Source organism: Canis aureus, chromosome 4 (genome assembly GCF_053574225.1).
Source record: "Canis aureus isolate CA01 chromosome 4, VMU_Caureus_v.1.0, whole genome shotgun sequence".
Classification (NCBI taxonomy): domain Eukaryota; kingdom Metazoa; phylum Chordata; class Mammalia; order Carnivora; family Canidae; genus Canis; species Canis aureus.
Window position 1 is genome coordinate 36,168,619 of NC_135614.1, and position 21,612 is coordinate 36,190,230.

General features: G+C 66.7%; 2 protein-coding genes across 9 annotated transcripts in view; both read left to right on the forward strand.

Annotated features, from left to right (window-relative positions):
- The first annotated feature begins 927 nt into the window (after window positions 1–927).
- Window positions 928–11,193, forward strand: OPN4 (opsin 4). Its single transcript, XM_077894282.1, has 10 exons — window positions 928–1,056; window positions 2,758–2,903; window positions 3,938–4,071; window positions 4,294–4,497; window positions 5,027–5,198; window positions 5,519–5,683; window positions 6,374–6,481; window positions 7,189–7,369; window positions 8,747–8,890; window positions 10,936–11,193. Exons 1-10 carry the CDS (start codon window positions 928–930, stop codon window positions 10,996–10,998), a joined length of 1,446 nt encoding a protein of 481 aa, XP_077750408.1. The 3' UTR covers window positions 10,999–11,193.
- A 1,488-nt stretch (window positions 11,194–12,681) lies between these two features.
- Window positions 12,682–21,612, forward strand: part of LDB3 (LIM domain binding 3) — a 56,844-nt gene continuing 47,913 nt past the window's right edge. For 3 of the 8 annotated variants that reach the window (XR_013377998.1, XM_077895264.1, XM_077895256.1), the window contains exons 1-2: window positions 12,682–12,906; window positions 13,611–13,726. Coding sequence is in view for 7 of the 8 variants with exons in the window: in XM_077895264.1 (XP_077751390.1) it covers window positions 12,870–12,906; window positions 13,611–13,726 (153 nt within the window). In the remaining variant the exon portion in view is untranslated. Of the gene's footprint in view, window positions 12,907–13,380; window positions 13,529–13,610; window positions 13,727–21,612 lie in introns of those variants that run through there. The other 5 variants (XM_077895257.1, XM_077895258.1, XM_077895260.1 and 2 more) reach the window with 5 other exon arrangements.

Below are 21,612 nucleotides of genomic sequence, written 5' to 3' on the forward strand. Positions count from 1 at the left end.
CCAAGGAAGGCCTCCGGAGGAAGCGTCCAAGCCCCGAGCTGACACCGTGGGGCAGGCAGCTTCTCCCTGCAGGAGGGGGCGCTCCCACCCCGGCCCAGCGCTGGGGCTCAAGGACCACTGTTTGTGAAGATGGTGGGGGGGGGGGGCATCCTGGAGCAAGAGATGGTGCCACCTGTGCTCCACGGCTCCACGAACCTCCGCACTGGGTCTCAGGACGTGCCCCAGCTAGAACGTTCTGGCAGTGGAGTGGCCCCCTGAGGATGGCCCAGCTGCCATCCCCTCCAGCTCCTGCTCCCTCCTGCAAGGGAGGATGGAGCTGCCAGCCGGGGCCCCTCCACTGCTGATGTTCACGCATCTCAGGTCGGACTTCCCACCAGCTCTGCATTCGGTGGGTTTTTTTAAGAAAAAATCTTTATGCTTCAATAGAAGTTTCTTGTCAAAAGGCAACAAGCAAACAAGGGCCTCATGAGCTGATCTCAGCCCGCTGCCGTGATATCCCACGGTCCTCACTCTGCGTCTGCCGTGGGTGCCAGGCGGAGGGCGAGTGGCCCTGGCTGGCGGGAGGCTGAGGGCAGGACATGCAGCTCAGATGAGCTCGGGCCCAGGCAGGACCGTATCCCCTGACACACGCACGTACTTTCACACGTGCACGCCGCTGTCCTCAGGCCTTGCGCAGGGACACCCAGGAGCCCACGGCGCTGAGCCACGGGGCACGTGCACGCCCAGCGCCCTCCTTAAAGGCCGGGCCGACCCCGCAGCTGCCGTGACTCATCCGTCGTGCTTCACTGGGCACAGCGGCGTCAGCGGGGAGAGCTCCGGGCCGGCCGCACACAGCAGAGGGCAGGCGGCAGGCGGGTGGGCACAGCTGATGCCCTGAGCTCCCGGGCCCTTGGCTTCTCCTGGGCTCCAGAAGGGACCACCCCCAGGATGAACCCCCCTTCGGGGCCTGGTGCCCAGGAGCCCGGCTGCGTGGCCACCGCAGCGTCGCCCGGCAGGTGGCACGGCTCCCCGCGCAGCACCGTCGGCCTGGACCAGGCACTGCCCACGGGTCCCACGGTAAGCCCGGGCCAGGTGGGCGTGCCCAGAACCTCCCCAGTCCGGCCTCCCCGCTGGGGACACACGGGGGTTCTGACGGGGTGGGGGGGCAGGAAAGGCCCGAGCCCCTGCGGGGTCCTTGGGTGTGTGACAGGACCTGTGGAGCCTGTTCTACACAAAGAGGACAAGAGAGGGGGTGCAAGCAATGTCCTTCCCCACGGAAAGCATCCGAGGAACAGAAAGGCCAGCCCTAAAGGACCGGAGGAACAGCCCAGACCTGCACCCGGTCTTTTCTGAGGGTGGTTGAAACCCCACGGGGCCTTCCAGAGAGGAGGGGCCTCTGGGTCCCCTGTTGGGTATCTTGTGCCGCCTCCGTGGTCTGGCCGGGGCCCCAGGGTCACAGCCCGCCAACCCCCTGTTAACTGGGGACGCCGAGGGGGCCCCAAGGCCCCGGGACGTCAGCCTGCATCCTGGGGGGGGGAAGGCTCTGTAGCTGCGGGGGGCAAGGCAGGGACCCAATTGCCCTCCTTCCCAGGAAAGGAGTCAGCCTGAGGGTTCCTTAAAGCTGCTTGTGTTGGCCTCACAGGGTCATGACCTCCCTGCAGGACCCTGGGGGACCCAGGCTTTCTTTCTTCTTTTTTACGTCTATTTATTTATTTAAGATATATTTATATATAGGGGGGGTAGGGGAAGAGGGAGAGAGAACCCTAAGAAGCCCTGCCGAGCGTAAAGCCCGACGCAAGGCTTGACCTCATGACCCCGAGATCATGACCTGAGCCAACACCAAGCACTGGATGCTTAACCCACTGAGCCACCCAAGGGGCCAAGTTTATGTTCTTATTTACGTACTCTCTGCACCCAACGTGGGGCTCAGACAGTCACCCTGCCCGAGATCAAGAGCCACGCCTCTGCCAGCAAAGGGTCCCCTAAGCTTCCTTTTCTTTTTAAAAGATTTATTTATTTATTTATTTATTTATTTATTTATTTATTTATTTATGAGACACACAGAGCGAGAGAGGCAGAGACCCAGGCAGAGGGAGCAGCAGGCTCCCTGCAGGGAGCCTGACGCAGGACTCGATCCCGGGACCCCGGGGTTTCGCCCTGGGCCGAAAGTAGCACTAAACCGCTGAGCCCCCCGGGCGCCCCTAAGCGTCCTATTATAAGGGGAATTCTTGTCCTGTGCCTCCTGCCAGGTGTCCAGGTTGGCACTACCCAGTCATGGGGGTCCAAGCCCTTCCTTGAGGCTGGGGGTCAGCTCTGGAGGAGGGCGCCCCCCCACCCCGGGGTCCACAGGGCCGGGAGCACCGCTGCTAACCACTTGGAGGGCCTGGGGCAGGGCCGTATGGGGGGAGGGGGGAAGCGCCTGGGCATGGCTCCCCCCAGCCCCAGGGAGTCGTAGTCTCACCCCGGCCGTGGCTTCACTTATCCGACACGTGTCCGTGTGTCTGTGCAGCCTCCGTAGCTGACCCTGGAAGCCCTGGGGTCTGCACCAGGGGTGGTGGACCGAGTGGCCGGCTGCCCTCAGCATCCCCTCTGAGCCATGCTGCAGGTGTGCTCGGGCTTCACCGGGGAGGGCCCTGCATTTCCACCCGGACTCAGCCACCTCCGGGCACGGCGGGCAAGCAGCTGTGCCACGCTGAGCCTCGGTCTCCCCAACGGTTCCTCGTCAGTTGTCTGGAGATGGCGGGATGAGGTGACGAGCTGGGGTCTGTGTCTCTGCAGGCAGCCGGGGCCCGGGCTGCGGCCTGGGCCCCCTTCCCAACGGTGGATGTCCCAGACCACGCCCACTACGTCCTGGGCACCGTGATCCTGCTGGTGGGGCTCACGGGGATGCTGGGCAACCTGATGGTCATCTATACCTTCTGCAGGTGCCTGGTGGGTGGGTCGGGCGTGGGCATCGAGGGCAGCCAGCCGTGCGGGGCCAGCTCCCCCAGGACACCACTGAGCCACAGAGGGGACGGCACGGCCAAGCCCTCGGAGCTCTCAGGACAAGCCTCTGTCTTCTAGCTTAGGGAAGGGGCGAGGAGTGGTCCAGGGCGACATGAGTGGCAATGCCAGCTGGGCTCCAGGCACACCCTCTGGGTAGGACGAGGGTCCCTAGGGCCCACACGCTTCTGTTCCCTGCGCCCTGCTCTCAGCTCACCTCCACACCACCTGCCCCCATGGGCATCCTCCCTCGGCGTCGGCAGGCAGCCCTTGCGTCCCCAAGCCCCCCGGCCACCACCCCAGCTCCCTTCCCCAGCCGCCCCCCTTCTCGGGCTGAATGGCTGACAGGCAGGTGACAAAGGGACCCCCTGACCCCGCTACCTACTAGCTGAACTGACTTTGGGCAAGTCACTTATCCTCTGCGGGTCCATTTTCCTGTCTGCAAGATGCGGCGGGATCCGCTTCACGGAGTCGATGTAGGATTGTGCAAGTCCACGTCTGCGGGGCCCATCAAACGACTACTTGAGTCCTGGCCGTGCTGCTTGTAGGATTTGTTGTCTGGACAAGCGGGGGCCCCAGTGCTCCCCCCTGGGAAAGAGGGAGGGATAGAAGCAAAGGCGGGTGACAGAGGGCGGGGGGGGGGGGGAGGCATTTGTGCAAGCGCCGGCCTCTGCGCCCTGGGCTGTCCCTGAGAACGAACAGTGCAGAGATTCTAGAAGAGCGGAGACCAGGAGGGGCGCCTGGGCAGGAAGGAGGTGTGAGGAGCTCGGGGAATGCTGAGCACGCAGGAGGGGGAGCCCCCGGCGAGAATTAGCCTGGAGGGTTCCGAGAACGAGGGGTGTGTCCGAGAAGGGGATGTGGGTCCTGCAGAGGGGGCCGGAGGGCCGGAGCAGGGACACACGTGTGTGTGTGCGCGTGTAACCCAGGGAAGCTCCCCGGCACACGCACCTCCTGATTCTGCTCCTCGCCCTCACAGGACCAGAGGCCTCAGGACACCCTCCAACATGTTCATCATCAACCTCGCTGTCAGCGACTTCTTCATGTCCTTCACCCAGGCGCCCGTCTTCTTTGCCAGCAGCCTCCATAAGCGGTGGCTCTTTGGGGAGGCAGGTAGACGGCCAAGGACCCCCCGGCTGGAGGGAGGGGGAGGGTTGTGGCAGGGGACACCCCGCCGCGAGAGGCCTCAGGACACCAGGTGGCCCACCAGAGGGTAGGCGCGGCTTCCGGGCCACAGGCGGAGAGCTGCTGGAGAACGTGTGCCATCCCCGGCCCTCCCTCCCGGGGCAGCTCCCAGCTCCTGCCACCCTCTGAGGTCAGGGAGCATGCCCACAGGCTGCGAGTTCTACGCCTTCTGCGGGGCTCTGTTCGGCATTACCTCTATGATCACCCTGACGGCCATCGCTCTGGACCGCTACCTGGTCATCACGCACCCTCTGGCCGCCGTCGGGGTGGTGTCCAAGAGGCGGGCGGCGCTCGTGCTGCTGGGCGTCTGGCTCTATGCCCTGGCCTGGAGTCTGCCGCCCTTCTTCGGCTGGAGTGAGTGCGCAGGGCCCCGGGAGAGGACGATACGCTTGGAGGGGCTGTCAGGGGGCCGGTGGGTGGACGGGCTGGCCCGCACGCCCGAGGGAGCACCTGAGCCTCAAGGCAGGTGGACACTGAGGGGATATGACTGCAGTAGGGGAAACTGAGTTCGCACCATCAGCGATCGGAGGACAACCGGGCTCCCGTCCCCGGTTTTGGTGGGAAGGCACAGGTGCATCTAATAGGAGCTGCAGCGTCAGCCGGGCAGGCGTTGGGGTGCGAGGCTCCCACAGCGGGGAGAGGTAGCAGTTAGGCTCCCACCTTTCAGTGGCAGGATCAAAAACCTGGGCAAACGCTGGGGGCTCTGGTGAGGGCTCTGCTCCAAGCTGGGGGAAATGGGCTGCGGCGGGCGGCAAGCTCTCCTCCAGGTGCCCGGGCTCCCACGGAGCCCCCGAGGGCGGGCGCTGGGACGAGTGTCCACGGCTCCCAGGCGGATGCGGCCCGAAGCCTGCAGCCCCCGGCTGAGCACCTGCTGCTACCCCAGGTGCCTACGTCCCCGAGGGGCTGCTGACCTCCTGTTCCTGGGACTACATGAGCTTCACGCCGTCGGTCCGCGCCTACACCATGCTGCTCTTCTGCTTCGTGTTCTTCCTGCCGCTGCTGGTCATCGTCTACTGCTACGTGTTCATCTTCAGGGCCATCCGGGAGACAGGCCAGTAAGGGCGGCCGCTGGGCGCGGGGAAGGGGGGGCTACGCTGCCTAAGGTTCCCAGGACACCCCCCCCCCCACATTCCGGGCTCCGAGGCCATGGCAAGAGGAGCACATGCGCTTGGGGGGGGGAGCCTGGAGAAGTGGGGGGGCTTCTGGGGCGGGGCCTTTAGGCTTGATGGGGAGGCCTGTGGGGGGACCCAGGGAGGCTGCTGCGGGGCGTGATGGGGAGCCTTGGGGTGCCTGCGCTCCCCGGGCCACCGCCCCGCAAGCCCCGACGGAGGGCAGCTCACGGCCACAGGGCGGGTCAGACTCAGGCTCCCCCCAGGGCTCTCCAGACCTTCAGGGCCTGTGAGGGCGGGGCCAGGTCCCCCCGACAGCGGCAGCGGCTACAGAGAGAGTGGAAGATGGCCAAGATGGAGCTGCTGGTCATCCTGCTCTTCGTGCTCTCCTGGGCCCCCTACTCTGCCGTGGCCCTGACGGCTTTCGCTGGGTGAGCGTGCGCAGGGGCTGGGGCGGGCGGGGGTGCGGGGGGACGGCAGGGCCCAAGCTGGAGCCCAGCCAGCCTCCCTGCCTCGTGGGCCTCGCGCCTCTTCCGTCTCCCTGAGGGCCCCGCTGAATTGGGCCTGGGGCCCCGAGGACTCCCGCACCTGCCACATCCATGGGAGCACGCGACGTCCCCGAGCCCTGTTCCCTCCTCCCCTGGGCTGCGGGCCTCCTGCCGCGGGTCCTGCGTAGCCGCAAGGTGCAGACTGCAATGGCTGCAGCGGCGTGGACAACGGCCAGTTTCGGCTGTGACGCGGGCCGAGTTACCCACCTGGGGGGGTTGGGTGTGACACCTGCCTGTGCAGGAAGGGCCTGGGCCCTGGGATCCTGGGGAGTCAGTCTGAGACAGTGGGAGGGCAGGGGTCTCAGCACTGGGGCCCTGGGGGTGGACAGGGATCAAGGCCCTGGGAGACCCCGCAGCCTGGCCCACCGTCCTCTGGCGACCCTGCCTTAACGCCCCCCAGATCCCCACTCGCCCCATGTCAGAGCAGTCCCTCTCGTGGGCCGGGGACTTTGGGCCAGGCCAGGCCACACCCCGCAGGGCCTGGCCCAGAGGAAGAAGGCCCCTGAGAGGGCAGGGGGCTGCAGAGGGTCGGGGAGGGCCAGCCGGCAGGGGACCACAGCGCCTCCATCCTAGGTATTCGCACGTCCTGACGCCCTACATGAACTCCGTGCCAGCCGTCATCGCCAAGGCCTCCGCCATCCACAACCCCATCATTTACGCCATCACGCACCCCAAGTACAGGTGTGCCCCGGGGTGGAGGGCCTGAAGGAGTGCATGGGGCCGAGGCCATCCTCCTGGTCTCCCGTTGAGCACGAAGCCATGATTCGGGGCGGGGTCTGGAGCGGGCGTGCCCCCCTCTGCTGCTCCCGTTTCCCGGGGGGCGGTTGGGGTGACACGAGGGCCCAGTCCTGCCTGGATGGATGATCCAGGCCAGCCAGGATGGCCGCTCGGCAGTGGTACCCCACAGAGCGAAGGCCCGAGGCAGCAGTACCCTGGAGCCCCCTGGCCTGGCCTGGGGTGGGGGGCTCCGCTGGCTGACGGGAGCCCAGCCCTGCCCGCTCTCCCCAGAGGCCTGTCGGTGCTCCCGTTTGCCTGGAGGTGTCAGCAACGCGCTGCCCGGCTGAGGCCGGCTGCAGCCCGGGAGGCTGCTGGGACTGTCCCTGGTCCTCACTGCGGGAGACGGCTTGGCCCAGCCACCTGGGCGCTGACACCAAGCCCCTGCCCAACCTGCCACCCAAAGGCGCTCCCTCCGTGCCCGTGGCCCCAGGGTCTGTGTGTCCCTCCCCAGCTCTGAGCCTGCCAGTCTGTCTGTCCTCATGACCCCATGTCTGGGCCACCGCATTTCCCCATCCCGTCCACCCCATTAGCCCCATATCAGTCTGTCCATCCGCCATCGTGTCCTGGTGTCCGCCTGTCCGTCCCCCTAACCAGATGTCCTACCCCTGCAGAATGGCCATTGCCCAGCACCTGCCCTGCCTGGGGGTGCTGCTGGGTGTGTCGGGCCAGCGCACAGGTCCCTACGCCAGCTACCGCTCCACCCACCGCTCCACCCTGAGCAGCCAGGCCTCGGACCTCAGCTGGATCTCCGGACGCAGGCGCCAGGCGTCCCTGGGCTCCGAGAGCGAGGTGGTAAGGTTGCGATGGCCTCCGGAGCCTGGCACCACACCTCCTCCCCTCAGCCGCCAGCCTCAGGCCCGGGGCGGGGCTGCCTCTGGGACTCTAACCTCAGGACCCTGGGATGCCGGCAGCAAGAGCCGGGCACGGCCGCCCCTCGCGCCCCCCGGCCTCCGCCCTGCCGGCAGGGGGTTGGCCCGAAGTCGCCCAGTAGCAGGGCCAGGACCCACCCACCCACCATGCGTGTCCCCACCCAGGCCCCTGCCTTCCGTGCCGGCAGGACCCCGGGGGCCCAGAGCTGCAGCTTGACAGGACAGGTGCCTCTGGCATCGAGGGGCTTCCCAGAGACAGGCAGGAGCTGGCTCGGGGCCCCCGTTCTCAGCATCAATGCCCTCCCCAGGGGACCACGGGGACCCCAGAGCGTGCAGCGGAAGGCGTCCCAGCCCTTGAGTCAGGGGACCGGCTTCAAGCCTCCGCCTACCGCCTCCTCACCGCGCGAGCTTGCGCAGGTCACTCACCCGTGCTGGGCCTCCGGGTCCTTCTCTGAAAGGGACAACAGTCGTCTGTCCGTGCATGACGGACCAGGGTGCACGTGAGCGGATGCTGACCGCACAGTGCTCGTGAGCCCTGGGAGCTGCCAGCCTGCCCGGCCCGGGGCCCCAGGGGAGCCCTCCGTGCTCCCGACCCAGCCGCAGTGGGGCTCCTCCGTCTCCGTAACCGGAGGGCCAGGGTGGCCCCCAGAGCCTCCTGCGACCTCCCCCCACTGCTTCCTTCCCGGGCCTGGCTCAAGGGGCCGAGGGGGCAGCTGTCGGGGCCCCTTCCCCTGTGCACGCAGCAGATGGCAGCAAGGGGTGCACGTTGTCTGTCAACGGAGGCCTAGACCCTCACAGACATGGAGCCATCCCACACGCCTCCGCAGGCACATGGGGCATGAGCCTGAGCACACACGTGCACACATGCACACCCACACATGTGCGCATGCGCTCACAGACACACATGCACATGTGCACACATGCACACAGACCTGCATATGGGCACACACTCAGGGACACATATGTGCACACATGCACAGACACCCACCCACACATGTGCACCTGTGCTCACACACGTGCACAGACACACGCACACATGCACACACGCGTACACAGACACGTGTGTTCAGGGACAAGTGCACACGTGCACACAGACATGCACATGCACTCACAGACACACACATGCTCACAGACACATGCACACGCGTGCACATGGGTGCACCGTACACGAGGATGTGCTGACTACAAGCCTCTGCCGTCATGGGCCTCACTCGCTTCAGGGAGGTCCTGTGTGCAGGGTGGGCGGGCTCGGACCAGGAGGGGGCAGGAGAGCCTCACAGGGACTCTCCACCCTCCCCAGGGCTGGATGGACACCGAGGCAGCAGCTGTGTGGGGGGCTGCCCAGCCAGCGGGCGGGCGCTTCCTCTGCACTCAGGGCCTGGAGGACGCGGAGGCCAAGGCCCCTCTCAGGCCCCGGGGACAGGCGGTGGAGACGCCTGGGAAGGTGATTGGGCCTGGCCCCTGCCCATCCGTAAAGGGGTGGGGACGGGGGCTGGTCACCCAGGGGAGGCCCGGGAAAGGGAGTGGTTCTCCTGGGCAGGCCAGTGCTCTCTGGGTGTCCCTCCCTCCCCACCCAGATTTCCCTTGCCTGCTTGGGGTACGGGGCGGGGGGCGGGCGGGAGGCACAGGGTGTCTCTGTGAGTCCAAGAGGCCCCCAGCAGGTCCGGGTGTGCTCTGTGATGGCCCCTGAGTGTCGGTGTGATTGTGTGACCCTGACTCTGCACACATGGAGCCTGTGGTGGTGGCTGTCCAGCACGTGTGTAAGGGAGTGTGCCCCTGTGCCCGGCGCGTGTTTCTGTCCCTGTGTCCCAGGAGCCAGGACTGCGTGTGCCCCACCACGTCTGAGGTGCGAGTGACCCAGCGTGGGTGGCGTGTACCTCTCTGTGTGTGGCTGGAGGCCGCACATACCTGGGGCGGGTGCCGCCAGCCGGGTGTGTGCTTGCTCTGAGTGCCCTGAGATTAGGATGTCACCCAGAATACTTGTGGCTATTAAAAGAAGGCCAGCTGTCAGCCCAAGTGCCTATGGAACGGAATGTCGATGGCGATTAGAGAAGGCCATATTCTGGAACGCTGCAAATGCCGTGTGCATAGGCCCAAGGCCACCCCCAGCGCACAGCTCCCCACCCGCCCCTCCGCAGGCACCTGCCCAGCACCCCGGCTCCCGGGCTCTCCCCAGGGGCCCCACACAAGTCCTGCCGCACGTGTCCCCAGGCTGGTCCCTGGGGGTCCCGGGGAGGGGGACGTCTGGCCGCTCCCTTGAAGCTCCAGCCCCAGGGAGGACCGAGTCCCCAGCCTGAACCCAGCACTGGGCAGAGGACAGAGACGCGTGCCCCCTGGGCTGGGGCAGGGCGGGCGGCGGTGATGAAAGGCACTGGGCCTGGCCTGCAGGGAGTCCTGGCGGGGTCGGGGCACGGGGCAAGAGGGACAGCACGACAGCAGTCACCTAACACATGCGATAAGCACTGCCATCGAGGTATCAGCACACAGGGTGCTGAAAGAAGAGGCCAGTCCCCGAGGGCTCCCCCGGCGAAGGTGGGGGTGAAGCAAGGATTCCAGGCCACGTGGGGGGGTCATGGTGCGCGGTCCAGGCTGTGCGAACGCGGCGGGGCCTGGGAGGCCTGCTGTGTCCTGGGACACAGGGTTGCTGTGTGCCCGGGAGCAGCCAGAGGGACTCTGGGAGCGGGCGCTGGGGACACAGGTGAGGGAGAGAAGGTGGGAGGTGCCGGGAACCAGGGGAGGGGGCGGCTGGATCAGGTGTGGAGCTGAGGGGCATCCAGCCACGAGCCTGGGCACAGGGGACCCTGGGAGGACTCCACGGAGGCCCTGGGACGGCTGGGGCAGCCTTGAGGTAACCGGGGCCTCCCTGCGGGGGCCGGGAGCAAGTGAGGAGAAGCCTGCAGGAGCTGGGGCGTGTGGGATGCCCCGAAGGCAGCAGGGAAAGGGGAGGCGGCGGGGGCGGGGGGGAGGCGAGCCGGGGTCCCCCCACCAACTGCAGGAGCCTGAGAGCCTGGGAGACGTCCTATCCTGTGGGTGACCCGGGCCATCTGGCCATGTGGTGTGTCGGAGATGGCAGGACAGCCTGGCCCCTCCAAGCAGCCCCCCTCTACCACTCGGTGACCCTGTCCGGGGAGGGTCACGGGGACACAGCTGCAGGGGAGGGGAGTACTCATTGGACTGAACACGTGTGCCGTCTGCCAACCAAGGGGCGGCTCCCCAGCCTGGACCCCAGCAGGGAGGGCGCCCATTGGCTCCCCCCGTCTCCAGACCCAGGGTGACCCCATGAGCCCGCAGGCATTGCAAGTGGCCCATCCCCCAGGCCATGCTGGATCCACGGCCCGCACCATACAACCCCTGCCTGTGGGTGCTCTGCACCCACCTCACATCTCCCCAGCCTGTTTCCCTGGCTCAGCCCCAAGCGTGGGAGCCCCGGCCCTCCTGTGCCCCGAGCTGTCCACCGGTCCTCAGACGCCGTGTGCTGTGATTGTCCAGGTGGTGACGACGGCGACGGCGGCGTGGGACCCGCCTTTGCACCCGGGCTGGGCGTTTCAGTGACAGGGACAAGCCTGCAGCCGAGCTGCCCCTCTGCTCGCCCCCGTGGCCCATGCTCCCCTACACAAGCGCCTCTGCACCCACACCATGCACAAGCGTGCACACGTCCCGCCTGCGCTTTGCCTCCAATCCGTGGTCCAAGTCGCCCCAGGGGCACGGCTCCAGCGGCGGAGGGAAATAAAGAGCAGACAAATTCTCCCCAACGAGCATGGTCTCCATCTGTGGTGCCCGGACGGGGAGAGACCCAGGCCCGGCCTCTGCCTCCCTGGGCCGCCTCTTTCTCTGTCCCCCCGCCCCGCAGATCTCACTCCTGAGGCCTCCATCTCAACCTGCGAGGGGCAGAGGGAGGAGGGACGCAGCAGACTCCCATGTCCCCACTCCCCACCAGCCGTCCCCACTGCCCAGGAGCCGTCCCCACTGCCCAGGAGCCGTCCCCACTCTCCAGGAGCCATCCCCACTCCCCAGGAGCCATCCCCACTGCCCAGGAGCCGTCCCCACTGCCCAGGAGCTGTCCCCACTGCCCAGGAGCTGTCCCCACTCCTCACTAGCCGTCCCCACTGCCCACCAGCTGTCCCCACTGCCCCAGGAGCCGTCCCCACTCTCCCAGGAGCCATCCCCACTGCCCAGGAGCCATCCCCACTGCTCCAGGAGCTGTCCCCCCTGCCCACCAGCCGTCCTCACTGCCCCAGGAGCCGCTGTTAGCAGGAAGCAGTTTGTGCCCACAGTGGGGACCAGCTGCTCTCTGGCTGGGCTGGCTTCTGGCCTCTCAGGGGAGGCAGATGGAGGGAGGCTGGCCTTCTCCTTTAAGAGCATCCTTCCCGCTCCATCCCCAGAGGCTCCTAACCCAGAACAAAGACTCAGAAAGAGCCTACAGGGCCCCCCTCCGTTCCCCACCCCCTGCTTCCCCTCCCCCTGTGGGGGCAGCTCGGGTTCCATCCTTTCCCCACCCTAGTCTGACTGGTTGCTGGGTCCTCTCCAGCTTGGCAGGACCAGCCCCTCCCAGGAAAGGGGGTAAAACTGCAGGTGGGTGTGGATGGGATGTGGCTGGGGCTGGAGCAGGGGATGGCCTGGGGCGGGGGGGGGGGGGGGGGCTGTGGGGTGCTGGCCCCAGCTGGGCTTTCTGGGCCAGATGTGACTGGGGTAGGAGGTCGGGCTACGGGACACACAGCAGGCGAGGTGGCTCCGTGGGCAAGGGGTACACGTTGCTCTTTGCTCCTTGCACTCAGTATCTTTGTGGACTTCAGTGGATTACAGGTGCCCCTGTGGCGTGGGGCCCCTGCCAGGCCTGCAGTCCATGCGCTGGGTCCTCAGGGCCGCGGAGCAGCCAGTCCGGTCACCTTCCCCTTCAGTGAGCCTCAGTTTCCCCAGCCTAGAGCCAGAAAGGCTTGAACTATCTCCAGGCCTCACAGGGCCTGAGGTCTCTTCTGAGGAAGGGCTTCTGGAGGGATCTTGGCCCAAAGGTCTCCCTGGCTAGAGACCTGGGGGCCCGGGACCCACCCTGCCAGAACACACTGTCTCTGGGTTACGGGCTGACATGCCGCACGCACTTCCCCGTCCCAGCAGCTGAGCAAATGGCATCTCCTCCCCTCCTCCCTGCCCCCTGCCATTCCAGTGCAAAGGGCACGGGGACCTGGCATGCGACCTTGGCAGCTGGAGCTTTCCATGCTGCTGTCAAGTTTTCCAGAGCACAAATGAGACAGGAGAGCCACGAATAACCTCCGGGCCCCTGGGGGGTCTGGAGGGTGTGAGCCTGCCGGGCACCGACCCGCTTCCTGACCCTGAGCCAGGCCCCTGTGCCCTTCACTCGGTGCCTGCTGTGGGCGTCGGGAGCCGCCGATGGCCGCGGGGCTCTCACTACCCGGCACGAGAGCAGAATGAACAAGCAGCACTCAGGTGCTCCAGGTGGCCTGGGTGCGCTCCCTGTGTGACCTTGGAAACGTCACGTCACCTCCCTGAGCCCGGGTGGCTGCAGGGAGGTGGGGCGGCTCCTTGGGCTCCCGGGGCCAAGCCCAGAGCTCCCGTTACCGTCGCCGTCACTCTTACAGCTGGACGACCCTGGGCCGGGCGCCGGCCTCCCGGGCAGACTCTGTCCAGAGCAGCTGGAGGCGCAGCCTGGTCCCGGGCCGTCCTGGGAAAACGCCGCACCCTTGGGGGGCTCCGCAGGCAGCAAGGATGGACAGATGCCCGCGTCGGAGCCCCCGCCGGGGAGCCCGCCGCATCCCTGGGTGGAGGGGCGGGACTGAGCGCAGCGGGGAGCACACACATCTGGGTTGTCCAGGGCAGGGGCAGCGTTATCGCCAGTGCGGCCGGCCCCATCCTGCCCCTGGGGGGTGCTGGGTGCCGGACTCCCCTCCCCGGGGGCAATATTAGCCGGTGAGTCACGGTGGGAGGCGGCGGGCGGCGGAGTATAGGGTTACAGCCCATTTATGGGCGCAGCGGAGGGCAGATATCAGTGTCCAGGGCATTCGTTCCCAGCTATTCTTAGGAGCGTCTAGGGAGCTCCACGCAGCCGCCAGACCGAGGGACGGAGCAGGCAAGGCTGGGTCGGGGTGGGGCGCGCTGCGGGCGGGAGCTGGGCGCCGCGGGCCCTCACTCCCCTCCTGTCTCACCCGCAGAGGCCGCCGCGGTCAGCACGAGCATGTCGTACAGCGTGACCCTGACCGGGCCCGGGCCCTGGGGCTTCCGTCTCCAGGGGGGCAAGGACTTCAACATGCCGCTCACTATCTCCCGGGTAAGTGTGCCGCCCGCGCAGCCTGGCACCCACAGGGACGGGGCACAGCCAGAGGAGGCGGTGGGCTCCCTCCATCCCTCCACCACCCTCCCGGAGGCTCCGGCAAAGCCGCGCGTGCCCATCCGCAGTCTGGGGCTCCAACGGGATACGCCGGCCACGGGCCCTGGTCTCGGCCGTGGCTGCGGTCCACCTGAGCCCGCCAGCCCATCGTGGGTGCGGAAGATGGGCAGGTGGTGGGTGTTTTTTTTTTTTTTTTTTTAATTTTTATTTATTTATGATAGTCTCACAGAGAGAGAGAGAGAGGCAGAGACACAGGCAGAGGGAGAAGCAGGCTCCATGCAGGGAGCCCGATGTGGGATTCGATCCCGGGTCTCCAGGATCGCGCCCTGGGCCAAAGGCAGGCGCCAAACCGCTGCGCCACCCAGGGATCCCTGGTGGTGGGTGTTTTGAGCCAAGAAGGCAATGCCACGCTTGCTGCGTGGGCAGCAGGTGGCCAGGTGTAGTGCCCGCCTAAGGCCTCCCCAGGAAGGGTGGGCCCAGGGTGCCCCCAAGCCTGGAGCGTCTCAGGGGACCTGGGCAGCTGCTTTGTGGCCAGAGCACTCCTAGCACGGAGAGCGCAGGTGGACGCGGGTAGACTGATGACTTTGGCTGCCTGCTCTCAGGGCCCGGGCCTGCGCTGGCCGGTAACTGTGCCCCAGCCCCCACGCCGCTGTGGGACCTGGGTGACCGTGTCACCTCAGCCCCCCGCCGCCCTCCGGGGCCTGCTGGGGACCTCCGGCAGCTTCCTCCCTCCCCTGGCCGAGCCCCCACCCATTCAGCAGCCCTGACTGCCTGTCTGACGTCTCGTTCCACTCGCCCACCCGGAGGGAACGGCCCATGCATGAGTTCTGCGTCGTCTGTGGTCAGGGACCAGCCTGCCGGGGCGTTACAGCTCAGTCCGTCTTTGGCCCGGCCGGAGACATTCAGGTCCAGAGAGGCGAGAAGCCCAATGTGCTTGGGACCAAGCTTTCCGGGTCTCAAGAGCTGCAGGGTCCCCAGGACCTACACCAGCGTCCAGAGCGCGGCGGGCACTCTGGTCACCCTCGTCGAGCGGCCCCCAGCAAGTCTGGCAGAGCTGGGGTGAAGACCCCGGGGCTCAGGGTGGGATGTGAGGTGTGGGTGGGTGGAGACCAGCCCTGCCTGATGGGGTCCCTGCTGCTGTGGGGTCCAGGGCGCGGGCTGAGGCTCCAGGCTGTCACTGGGGGTGACGGATGGGCCAGGACAGCAGAGACTTTGCCGTGGGCCTCGGGGTGGGGGCAGGCAGGTGGGCAGCCGCGGGAGGTCTGGAGGGCTCGGCAGAGGGGGTAGTGTAGGAGCAGTGGCCCTCGGGGGGACCCCAAGAAGGAGGAGCCCCCTCTGGGCTGCTGTAACAGCTAGAGAGGCCATGCTCCCCGGGGTGGGGGGGTGGCACTGGCCTGGCTCCAGCCCAGAGAGGGGCCATGCTCATCACCCACCGGAGGTCGGGCTGCAGGCCCTCCACCCTGGGGACCACAGCGTGCAGCCCCAAGGACACACAGGGCCTGACACCCCCACCTGCTGATGTGCTGCGTGGGCATCTGAGCCCTGTGCACGCGGCCGGCCCCCAGGGCCCCACATGGTGCCCCAGCAGCCCGGGGGCTGTCCCCTTCCCTGTCATGGGTCCACAGCCCCCCAGGCCTGGGCCTGAGCCACGTGTCCCCCAGCCCCACAGTCCTCAAGGCCTCACGCTGGTGCCCCTGCCCCAGTGGGTGGCAACCAGCCTCCGGGCTCAGTGGCACCAGGATAGCCCATGACCTCACCCGGGATCTATGCGCCACCTGGCCTCGGCCGCCCGGGCTTGTATTGCAGCAGGGAGGCCTTAAGCTAGACGGCAGGAAGACTGTCCCCACCGCAGGGAAAGCCACGCTGGGACGGCAGGGAGCCCACGCCTGAGGGCTTTTATAAGCAGGAGCCGCGGCTCCGGGGGGCGGCGGGCGGTAGTGCAGGGCCCGGCTGCTTCCTTCAGGGGCGCCCCCGTCGTCAGGGCCACGGGCCAGCTGCGCTGGGCGCTCCGGTTCCCTGGGAGCCCCGATCCCCGATGTCCCGGCCGCTGGGCCCCTGTCCCGCTGGGCTGCGGCGTGTCCTGCCGGGTGGGGGGCTTCTCCTGCAGTGGCTGCCCGGGGCGGCGGAGGCTCTGCGGCAGGGCACGGGTGGCATCTGCCTTGGGGGGTGGGCGAGGCGGGGCCGCGGGGGCGGGCTGGGCGCGTCCTGGGAGAGGCGGGCGCCTGCTCACCCAGACTCAGGCGCTCGGTGACCTCAGTCACCTCTCGTCCCTGGCCCGCCCTCCGCCCTTGGGCTAGGGATCAGCGGGAGAGCCCTGGGCGGCCTGCCCACCCCCAGGCTGAGGACCCGCAGAGAAGGGGCGCAGGAGGCAGAATGGGAGGGCGGAGGGGAAATGCCTTTATTTATCCCGGACAGGTGCGGCTGGGCCTGCAACATGAGCTCCGCTCACCGCCCCCCAGCCCCAGCCAGCTCTCCAGGGGTGGGGGGGCCCCAAGGAGCGGCTGCAGAGGCCAGCCTCCCCTGGCCAGGAGAAGAGGCGCGCCCTGGTCCTCTGCTCCCAGCGTCGCCTGAGAAAAGAGGGTTTTCCTGCCCAACCTTGTCACTGCCTCTGTGACGTGGGGACGTGCACGTGGCAGTGCTTCCAGCACCACCAGGGCAGCCGCGGGCACCTGTCGTTCCTCCTGGTTCTCCCTGTGGCGGGCGGCGGCGAGGCTGGGGAGCTGTGGGCTGAGCCCGAGGAGCCCCCCGGGGTGGGGGGGCGGCTGCCTGCTCCAAGGCCCTGGCCCTACGGCCTCATCCTTCGGGCCTTGCAGGCTCCCCGGGGCACCAGCCCAGAGGCCTCTGCTCCTTCGCGCCTCTCTGTTCCAGTCTGTGTCAGATCTCCTAGCTGCAGGGGGTGTGGGGATTCAGAGGACAGAGGGTCCCCGGTGGAGGGGGGGCGCAGGCTGGGACTATTCCGGGTTAACTGTGCCGGCCATTCCTGGAATTTTGAGGCCATAGCGCGGTTTCTCGGGCAGCGCCTCATGGTGCTGACAGGCTGAGCTGTTTATAGCCGTGCTGAAGGTCAGGCAAGCCTCCGGAGGCTGCTGGGAGGCTGGCAGGGCCCTTCCCTGGCCGCAAGTGGGGAGGCTAACCCAACAGGGGCCGCGGCCGGGGACGCGTCGTGGAGGTCCCTGCCAGGCCCCAGCCCGGCCTGCCTCCTTCGGGGGTGCGGAGCCGCTGCGCACCCCGTGAGGGCTCCGAAGGCGGTGGTGGAGGCCCCCGGGCCCTGAGGAGCGCACCCTCCCGGCCGTGGCCAGGACACAGGACACAGGACACAGGACACAGGACGGGCCCATCCGGGGAGGCCCCGGGGCTCCTGAGCTAAAGCCGCGGGGGGATGGCAGCGCTGAGCAAGGCCAGCTTGCACACAGCGTCGGCGCCTCCTTGGAGCCAGGAAGCAGCCCACGAGGCACGAAGGGGTTCCCCACCCCCCGCCAGGGCTGACTGGGGCCCACTGGGAGTGACGGGCCCATGGGAGCCTTCTACTGACACCAGGACACGGCACTGCGGGATCCGGGGAGACAGGCTCGTAGGCCAGGGAACGGTGTGGCCAGCAGAAGAGGGGACCCGTGTCCCCGGGTTGGGGCACAGGGAGGTCACTGGAATGTGTGAAGCGGTGGGGCTGGGCGCTAGAGGGGTGGGAGGCAGCAGGGAGCAGGGCCTGCTGCTCATCCTCCGAGAAGCCAGCAGGGGGAAGAAACGAGACCACAAGAGCCAGTGGGAGGAGCTAAGGCAGGGAGGACCTTTTTCTTTTTTTTTAAGACTTAGTGTTTTGTTTTGTTTTTTAAAGATTTTATTTATTTATTCCTGAGAGAGAGAGAGAGAGAGAGGCAGAGACACAGGCAGAGGGAGAAGCAGGCTCCATGCAGGGAGCCCGACGCAGGACTCGATTCCAGGACCCCGGGGTCACGCCCTGAGCCAAAAGCAGACGCTCAACCGCTGAGCCCCCCGGGCGTCCCAAAGACTTAGTTTTTCAAGAGCAGTTTTAGGTTCCCAGCTAGATTGAGTGGAAGGTACAGAGTTCCCAGATGCCCCCCGCCCCACACATGCACAGCCTCCCTCCCCTCGTTATCAAGAGTGACATGTTTATTATAAATCCTAAACCTACACTGGCACACAAGTATCACCCAGGGTCCACAGTTTACACGTGGGTCCACTCCTCGTGTGGTTCCCTCCACGGGCTGGGGCCAACGACACAGACCCACAACACAGCATCACAGAAGATGTTCTCTCTGCCACAGAAATCCTCTGTGCAACGAGGGGCTTCTGGAGCCTAGACACGATCCTGGCTTCTTTATCAGAGACAGAAGGTTCCGGTGAAAGCATGAGGGATGGAGCAAGGCCCCCGGGGAGGCCAGATGGGAAGGGAGCAGAGCACGGGGATGGTAACTTAATCACACGAAGCCGAATGCACTTAGGGCTCTGTGGCAAGTGTGCTGGGGTGGTCGGCGTGGGCCGGTGCGGAGGAGAAGCTGGAAACTGCGCAGCCCACGGCACCTTCTACCTCCCCCTGCCACCTGGGCCCGGCCCCACCGACGCCGCACACCCAGAGGGGCAACGAGGCCGGGGCCTGTGGTTCTGAGCACGGAGCATAACGGCTGGGAATGGCCGAGGGCCCCGCCACCCACTCTGCTGCGGGGACCTGGGGAAACAGAGGCCCCTGGCGGCTGGGCCTGGCCAGCGCCCTGCTTCCCTGGGACCCTGGGCAGCACTCTCCCCTCCGGCTGATGCTCGGCCCCTCTGGGGACGGCAGGCTGGCTTGGGCCCAGCCAGTAGGAGGGGGCCCCCCCGCCAGCTCCAGATCTTGTTTCCCCGTGGAGCCAGGGACGCAGCTTCCCAGCCACCAGCCGGGCACCCTCGAGGGGCCGGGGCACGGCCAGCACCTGCACTTCCCCTGTCAGGAGCCCCCCCGGAAACCTTCTCGGCTCTGCACCTCCTTCCAGAGCAACACATTTAAAAATGTAACCCTCCCAGCCCTCGTGGGAGGAGGGCGCTGCCGCTGTCCTCACGCGGGCTGTGCAGGCCGCCCTGTACCCTCAGGCCTGGTTCCGGCCCACGGCCCGGCTCTACTGCCTTCGCACCAGGCGTCCACGGTAGTGGGGGCCATGGCTGCGCCCTGACCCCGCCTAGCCCTGGGTCCCCTCTCAGGTGCCTTCGACCATGGCCCGAGAGGAGGAAGGGCTCCTTGACCTGCTGGCAGGCCTGGCCCCCCAAACACCGAGAGCCTGTCCCAAGGGGCTTTGAGACCGGACTGTGCTCCCAGAGCCCGAGCAGTGCCCCCGGCACCCTTACCCTGCCCGGGCCAGCCGAGCCCTGACGAGCAGCCACAGGTGCAGGAGGAGGGCGCCGGGGCAGGCAGGAGCCTGCTGGGACCCCGGGAACGGGGATTGCCTGGCCTACACCCGAGGACCGGGCAGTGGGCAAGGGGGAGGCAGTGGCCTGGTAGGAAGGTGTGGTGCGCTGGTTCCTGAGGAAGCAGACGTCGCGGGCCGCTGCGGGGGGGACACGGACAGGCCCACATGGCCCCAGCTCATCGGGCCCAGCCGCTCCTGGACGCCACCCTGCTGTCCTTGCTCCCACGGTCATCTGTGCTCCCCCAACATGCTCCACCCCTGGCAGCCTCCGCTCTGTCTGTCTGGGTCTGGGGTGGCCCACCTCGGGGCGCCTTACCACTCTGGAGATGGTGAGAAGTAGCTGGGGGGTGACCCTGGAAGGGTGACCCTGAGAGGGTGAACCTGGTGTGGGGAGCCTGGTGGGGTGACCCCGGTGGGGGGGCCTGGAGAGTGACCCCGGTGGGGGGAGTCCAGTGGGACCCCCCCTAGGGTGTCCTGCTAGGGCAGCAGAGGCGCTGTACAGCTCACCCGAGGAAGCAAGATGGTATCTGCCATTTCCGGGAAATGTGTGTAGACTAAGGTGGGGGACACAGCGAGAGGCGGGCAGACGATGCCGCACACCGGGGTAGACGCCCACGGCCATGCCAGGGTAGACACCCACCACGCCGCAGTAGACGCCCATCCCGTTGGTGTAGACGCCCGCCGAGGCGTGTGCGGGCCCTCCGTAGAATTCTCTCCGGGTTTTCTCTGCTTGAGGATGTGGATAGTCCGACGTCGGGTATCACACGGGTCTGACCGTCGGGAAAGGCGATTTTCTGGGTGGGCAGCTTGCCCTCGGGAGTCCCCTCTCAGCCAGAAGTGTTTTGTTTTCTTCTGTTTCTACCCTTTGTTCAAGCCCTGAAATCAGGAAATAACCGGCTCCTGTGGGTCGTGCAGGCCCCGCAGCCACGAGCCTGGGAGGGGCCTGCAGGAGCAGGAGAGGGGGCTGGGCCTGGTTTCCCAGAGCCCAGGGGTGCTGCCTCCTCTGTCCCCGCCACACTCAGCGGATTCGGGGCTGGGTGGGCGGGGGGGAGCTGTCTGGGCACAAGGGGCCAGTGCTTGTGAAGTTAGCGCGGGCCCAGGGCGAACGGGGCGCTGCCACCGCAAGGACCCCCCTCTTGCTGCTGTCCCCGGGTTAGCACTCGCGGCTCGTGGCCTGCCTTGTAGAGCCCACGGGGACTGGAGGCTGGTGATGCAGTGGCCCTGCTCGGGGAAGGTCCCTCTGGGAGGCGGGGCAGGAGGCCGGCCAGAAGCTCACCCAGGCCTGGCACCCAGGGTAGGGGCCTTCCCCTGAGTCCTCCTCGGACTCCTTCTAGGATGGTCCCTCGGGCCAGTGCCAGAAAACGGCTCCTGCCAGCTCGAGAAGCCAGCCTTGTCCCTGGGGTAGACAGGAAGGTGACTGGGAAGCCAGGAAGCTGGCCGGTGGGCATGCTGGCGCAGAAGAGCCAAGGGCCGTCCTCCAGTTACAGCCTCCCAGAGGCCTGGCCGGCATTCCCGCGGTGTCCCAGGGGGGCCTCCCCGTGATGTCCTGGGCGTCGCGTTGTAAGGTCATTCTGTGTGTTACAGTAGGGGGTAGGGCTTGCCTGGTACTTCGTGCGGTGACACAATGTGGGGCGCGGGGTAAGGCCAGTCTCTGTGGCATTCCACGAGACGCCTTTAGAAGCGGAGCTTCATCCATCCCATGTGACGTCACTAGGGGTCAGCCGTCAAGTCATTGTAGGTGACATCACCCAGGCCCTCCAGAATTTTGCGCTTTGAGTGACGTCACCGAGGAGGGGAGTGGCTACCACCGCATTCAGCCCACCGCTACCAGGGGCCAGGCTTGCAGGGTCTGGCCTTGTGCATGACGTCATCGGGAGAGGGTCTGAGCCACCATGACGTTCCACATGATGTCCCTGGAGTGCAGCCTTCCTGACGTGCACGGGGTATTCTCGGGGTGCCGCATCTGCAGTGTTCTGAGTGATCACACGGTGGGGGACCCTTGTACTCTAACACGTGGTGATGTCATTAGCTGGCAGGGATTTGGGACATGGTCCCCATGCCTTCTGGAAGTACGGAGCCAGCCCCAGAACGCTGAGCCCTGCCGCCTGCCCCTGGGGACCTGGTTTCCCCAGGCGGGGTTCCCCAGCTCCCCCACATGGTGGCACTAGGCACCTGCACCGGGACGCTTTGTGACGGTGCATCTGTCCTGCCTGCTAGCCTGGTCGAGTCTGCCGTGGTGCTGAGTGTCTGCTTGTACGCATACCCTCTCTCCCAGAGCCCAGAAAGTGCCCCGTGGGTGTTTGGGGGTGCAGACATCATAGTGCTACTGTACGGACTGCAGGTTAGGGGACCTGGTGTCACAAAGCCCCCAGGCCTCAACGGCTTAGCCTAGCAGAAGCTCATTTCTCGCTCGTGCGACATCTGATGCAG

Excerpts from the sequence above, each read along its gene's own strand:
- OPN4 (XM_077894282.1), top strand. The coding sequence starts at position 928 with ATGAACCCCCCTTCGGGGCCTGGTGCCCAGGAGCCCGGCTGCGTGGCC. Across the intron at positions 7,370-8,746 it reads TGGGCTCCGAGAGCGAGGTG|GGCTGGATGGACACCGAGGC; the intron begins GTAAGGTTGCGA and ends CACCCTCCCCAG. Across the intron at positions 8,891-10,935 it reads CGGTGGAGACGCCTGGGAAG|GTGGTGACGACGGCGACGGC; the intron begins GTGATTGGGCCT and ends GTGATTGTCCAG.